The 6,000-nt window shown below is 44.3% G+C and overlaps 1 protein-coding gene across 1 annotated transcript; it reads right to left on the bottom strand.

Annotated features, from left to right (window-relative positions):
- Positions 1-1,510: 1,510 nt before the first annotated feature.
- On the bottom strand, positions 1,511-2,356 carry tnnt2c (troponin T2c, cardiac; the record flags this gene model as incomplete). The annotated part of the gene is made up of 1 exon (XM_083935641.1): positions 1,511-2,356. One exon carries the CDS (start codon positions 2,354-2,356, stop codon positions 1,511-1,513), a length of 846 nt encoding a protein of 281 aa, XP_083791767.1.
- Positions 2,357-6,000: the final 3,644 nt, after the last annotated feature.

The following is a 6,000-nucleotide window of genomic DNA, read 5'->3' as shown; positions in this document are numbered from 1 at the left end:
CTGCAGTTACTGATCAACAAGTTTATTTTAGTTTGATATGATTAAAAATCTTCAGATTTGAGAGGCTGAAAACGGCCTTTTCTGCCACTTGTATGAAATATTACTTTAACGACCCAGCTTGGGATCAATAAAGTATTTCTATTCTAAAAAAATAGTTTACAATTCTCTTTTTTGCTCGATAATACAATAACTTTTCTGGTGCTACAGAATCCTGACTCTGAATTGATAAAGGAAATAAGAGAGTAACTATTTATTTAAAGTACTTTATGTCTTTTCGGTTAATGCGGTAACAATCATCCAGCTGATGTAAAGTCAGAGGTCAATAGTCGGAATTATCTAATAATTATTTCACCTAAAATCAGCTTGATTTGTCTAATCTTTCATTGCAAAAAGGTGAGAAATCATCTGTACATAAAGAGTTTTGAAGACGTTGGTCTTGTTGACTGCGGTTCGATATCTTTATGACATCAAACGCCCCTCTGTGAAGCCACTCCGGAGACTCTGTGGGTCGTGGGTTTGACCTTTCAGTCAACAGTTGGGTCTTTTTGCTAAAAACACTGCACAGCCAGTCCTGAGCCCCGGAGACTAAATTAGCTCCTGAAAAAGTCAGCTGTGCGACACCTGTTAGATCTTAACATAACCAAAATGACTCTCTTTAGCAGTTACTGGATTACTGGAAGTGACACAGCAACAAAAAGCCTTGAACAGTGACATGTTTAAAGAAGTTTACTGGGGAAAAGACATTTTTGAACCGCGTTTGGTGAGAATCAAGTACCCGGAATAACTTGATTTAAGGCGGATTATTCACCATGAAGAGAATAACGTCTCTTGACTCAAAGATATTAAAATGTGCTTCGATTTATTGCAAACAAATGACATTTTGGCACCTTTTTAAAACCCTCGATCACACATTTAAAACATTTGTGGGCATATAAAACAAACCCCTTAGGTACAGGTGAGAACACTGTTACTGGTACACAAAGATAAAACAACCACAAAAGCACTGTTTACGCTAGTGAAGCAGTGAAATCAACACCACTGAACACTGTAAGATTTAATCTTCAACCACAGCTTTGAATGCATGAACTGGTGAATATCACAACGTCAGATATTTATACGTCTTTTAAGATGAAATGGCCTGATTGACTTCACGAAGCCTACTTCAGTCTAGAGCTGCAACGATTAGTATATCAATTGTTCCAGATTGTTCCAAATTCTCTGATTTCAGCTTCTCAAATGTGAATATTTTCTGGTTTCTATGACATTCGACTGAATATCTTTGAGTTGTGAACAAAACAAGACAATTGAGAACATAAAGTTGGGCTTTAGGAAACACTGATCAACATTTTTCACCCTTTTCTGACATTTTATGGAGCAAACAACCAATCTTTCATAAGTGGAAGTCCTACTTCAGTCCCCCCTCTAATCCACACATAATCCCTGTGATAGCCTTTATGAGTCATGTTGAAAATAGGAGACGAATAGTCCAGAAATAACTCGGCAGTCCAGTTTACTTCCAGGAGCCAGACTTGCCCTTGGCCCCGCGGGAGGTCTTGGATGCTTTGGAGCCCCTCTGGTGGTCGCTGACTCGGTTTCGGAGCACGTAGATGTCGTACTTCTGCCTCTTGAGCTTCTCGGCCAGCTCAAACTTCTCTGCGTGCAGCTGGTGGAGCCACTGCCACAGGTCCTGCGCCTTCTCCGCCAGCTTCTCCTGGTTCAGGTGGTCGATGTTGAGCGGCTTCCGGCGCTCCAGCAGGGCCTTCTTCTTCTCCTCTCGCGCCGTCAGCTTCTTGCCCTTCTTCTGGTCCACCTTCTGCAGGTAGCCACCGAAGGACTTGTTGGTGAATATCTTCTTCTTCTTTGCCTCCTCTTCGTGGCGCAGTTTGGCCGCCTCCTCCTCACGCCTCGCCCTCTCCTCGGCCAGACGCGCTTGGCGTTCACGGTCCTGCTCGGTGCGGACGCGTTGCTGTTCAGCTCTGTCCGATCGGCGGCGTTCAATGCGGTTACGCAGCGCCACCAGCTCTTCCTCCTCTTTCTGGCGGGTGGAGAAATGGGACTCGATCAAGGTCTGGAGGTCGTTGAAATCCTTTTCTACTCTCTTGCGGTGCAGGTCATCAAAGTCAACCTTCTCACCGTCAGGGAGCTTTGGAGGAGCAATATTTGGCACATAAGTTGTCTTAGGACGCCATTTGGAGTCCTCTTCGTGCTCATTCTCCTCTGCATGCTTTTGTTTCGTCTCGGCTTCACCCTCCTCCTGCTCTTCTTCTTCTTCAACTTCTTCTTCTTCTTCTTCTTCCTCCTCTTCATTCACCTCCTCCTGTTCGTACTCCTCCACATTTTCCTCAGAGTCTGACATGATGGGAGGCGTTCTAGGGAAGAGAAAGCAGGATGAACGCCAAGACCAGTTGGTGTCTTGCACAAATGATGACTGGGGTCTCGGACGTGCAGCTTGGGGGGTGGGTTTTTAAGGGTTTGCCTTTACCATGTGACCGCAGGCACAAAAAGTCTCCAGAGTGTAGGTCAGCAGCGGGGCGGATTTTGAGACAGATGGAATAGTCTATTTTCTCCTCAACAAACTCTGTCAGCCACACCCCCCCGCGTGTCCCCTATAGACCCCCCTGCTCTCTACTCTGACCCTACAGCGCCTCCTCATTCCTTTGTAAGGACAAGATGAGAGACTATTTCAGATACACAACAGATGCGCACACACACCCAGCCCACAAAGCACCACAGAGTATCATCAAGAACACATAACATCCATGCTTTTAAAAGGCCGACTGAGCCTCCCGTGCTGACGAGACGAGACAGAGACGTGGAAGCAGAAATACAGGGGATAAATAGAGAGCGATGCACCACATCATCTTCAGTAGGTATCTCACAGCGGCTGAAATTTGAGGACCTCGCTAATCCATCATGATAGTTTAAAAGCCGCCGTGACAAAGTGCGCGGCGTTTAGGAACTTCCATTGACAAAGCTCAGCGCAATTTCTTAAGTACGTCAGACCACGAGGGAGGAATTTAAATGACGGGAAGTTACAGCTGTCTCACAGTGGCTAGTCCATTTCAAATGGGGGCTAGGGTTTTTTTCAGCAGTTGGTGAGCACTTCTGCTGTGGAAACTGCCCGGAAACCCCCTCCGCGATATCCGTAGGAAAGCCGTAAATCCTCTGAATACTCCAGGTCTCTTATTTGTGGTATTAAGGTTTCATGAGGCTGTGATTATCCTCGAGGTCACTTTATACAGTGACGTCAAAGAATGGTCCCTATACAAAGAATAACATCATCAAACATAAATACACCTGGGCTCATTGGATCCACAAGAGTCCCAGCTTTAGCTTCGTGGGACCATTCTGATCTCGCGAGCGTCATTGTATTTTACTCGCAGATCAGTCCGGTAATGCGCCACGGATAACATTTGGAGCTGTTGCCAAGCGAGCATCCAATCAGCGTTGGTTTTGAACAGTTTTGTGACGCAACAAGAAGTGATTGTTCAGTGTTAACAACATGGCGGCTTCCACGGATGAGATGAGCGCAGCTATATCGAGCAGGTTTTATCAGAATTAGAGAGTATTCCTTCGCTGAAAGAAGAGCAAAAAACAGCACTCTAGGCTTTTCTCAGAGGAAAAGATGCTTTTGCACTTCTTCCGACTGGTTTCGGCAATAGTTTGATCTACCAACTGGCTCCGCTTGAAATTGTGCCTTTTATCCGTAAATTCGCATGACACAAACGGCAAATATCCTTTACCGACATGTTTAGTACGTCATACGCTTCGTTGAACTCCCACCAACATAGGTGGTGATAGACAGATGGTTTATCCAATTAGCGAGCAGTATTTTCGCCCCTTCCCAGAAGATCTCCAAACGAGAGTTCCCAGATGGATGCGAGTTCCCAGATGGATATGCTGAGCAAATGAGAATCATGAGGATCAATCCATCTGGCGGAGTCAGATTATTTTAGCTTTCCAGTGAGACCAAATGTATGCAATTTATAAGACTGCATGGTTTTGCACCAAACTGTCTGGGATTATCAGAAAGTGGGTATGTCTGTAAATGGGAGACTCCTGGGTATCCACAGAACCCAATTTCATTAAGATATATTGAGGTCAGAGGTCAAGGGACCTCTTTGAAAATGGCCTTCGGTCTTATCAGCCTGATTCTTTATCGATTTCCTTATTGACTCCTGATCCATTTTCTGTGTGGGAAAAAAAGTCGGCCTACACAGGATTTCAGCATCACCGCACAGTTGTTTTGTTTTATCTTTGAGTCTGAACACAGTGTTGATGAAGTGAGAGAAAATGTGTACAGCTTTCTTTTTCATTTAGGGTTTCATGACTCTTAAAGAAAAGCATGCTCAGCCTGCCTTTGGCGCTAATAATGTTAGAACGTCACGCTTCGGACCGTTTCTTTCTCTCCATCATGACTACTTCACGTCACAAGTTTCAAGCAGCGTAGATGCAGAGTTTAACATCATTATTTAGCAATGTGCAATCGGCAAAAACATGCAGACATTATGAAATGAATTGATAAGCTCAGAGGCATCGATTCACCTATCAATTCCAATTTGTTACCAGTATCCACCTGGAACCCGTTTGTGATTCCCATTCCTCTTTTTAATCTACCTTTGGAGCATTTTTAGCCCCCTTCCTTACAAGCTAGCATGACACGGTTGGTACAATTGGATTCCCGATGGTGTTTGGTTTCATACAATCCTCACTATAGTCTGCTACAGCATCTTCAAGACACCCCCCCCCCCCCCCACCATTGCTGTCACATTTTCCAAAATGAGCCATTACTTTAAATATCCTAAGCCCCATTGCATTAACACTGTGAAGATAAAGGAGAATCCGTCTTTATTCATTTTTTGTCTTTGTCTGTTTAAATATCTGTGAAAAACTTTGTAAAGTTCATGTTGCTGCAGCAGACATTATGTTGTTCTTTGAATACCAACAGTTATTTCTGTAAAGCAAAACAACACTTAAAAGAGCATCAGCACCGGACAAGACCCTCAGTAAGAACAATGACGTGCAAGATGAGCTTTACTGCTCCAGCCCGGTCTCCACTTTGGAATGTAATTAAAACATTCTTGCTGTCGGAGACTGTCGGCTCTCAGCGCTGTGTGGATTAAAGTGTAATTGCTCCCATGCTGCGACACTTAAACGCCGATGTCAAGAATGTATGTTCTCGAGTCTTGAGTTATCAGTGGAAAGGGACAAATGCAGTTTGTAGAGGATGAGATAACTGACGGGGAGAGACAGGTGCTCTGTTGTGTCTGAGAATCCCAATTAAAGTGTTACCCGCGCCCTCCTTAGGATAAAGTTCCCGACGTTATTCTGCTCACGTACGAGGCAGATAACACATCATCTCCAGGGTTGGATTTCAGTCTCAATAGAAGTCTTCTGGAGCTCTGAGTGACGATAAATGCGGACCAAAAGACAAATCTTAACGCCTATGAGAATGTCCCATGTCTGTCTCATCCCAGAGTGGACTGAGCTCCCCTGAAACATGCCTGTGCACAACATGAGGACAGCAGGTGGTCCCATTATAATCAAGGCACTCTTGGTTGCTGGTGGCAAGGGACAACTGTGTCTATCAGCAAAGAAAGGCAACATGATGAGGGCTAGAAATAGCCGCACTCTCTGCTGTTTAACCGTCCGAAATGAACAAATAGAGTGAAACGGTGAAACGCAGCGCAACCGGTTTGTCAAGTATGTTTTTTAGGTGGTTAACCCCCTGCTCCTTTTTCAAAATAAAAGCAGTTTAATGCAAATAATGAACCAGCAAACAGAGTAAAGCCATCGTTTGTCGTGACGCCTGAAGAACTGACAGGATTACATTTCACTAGAATTGTATTTTTATAGGATTTAACGTGACAAACAAATTGATTGATGGTCGTAAAATACCTACCAGTGCTTCTTCACAGACAAAGTCAGTAAATTAAACCTTTTACAAGACAGAAAAAGTCTGTGCGGTTCATGGATAGAGGCGGTGACACTTCAGCAGGC

This window comes from Echiichthys vipera (assembly GCF_963691815.1).
Source record: "Echiichthys vipera genome assembly, chromosome: 20".
Lineage (NCBI taxonomy): Eukaryota > Metazoa > Chordata > Actinopteri > Perciformes > Trachinidae > Echiichthys > Echiichthys vipera.
The sequence above is the reverse complement of the archived record's forward strand: the minus strand, read 5'-3'. Positions and strand labels throughout refer to the sequence as shown.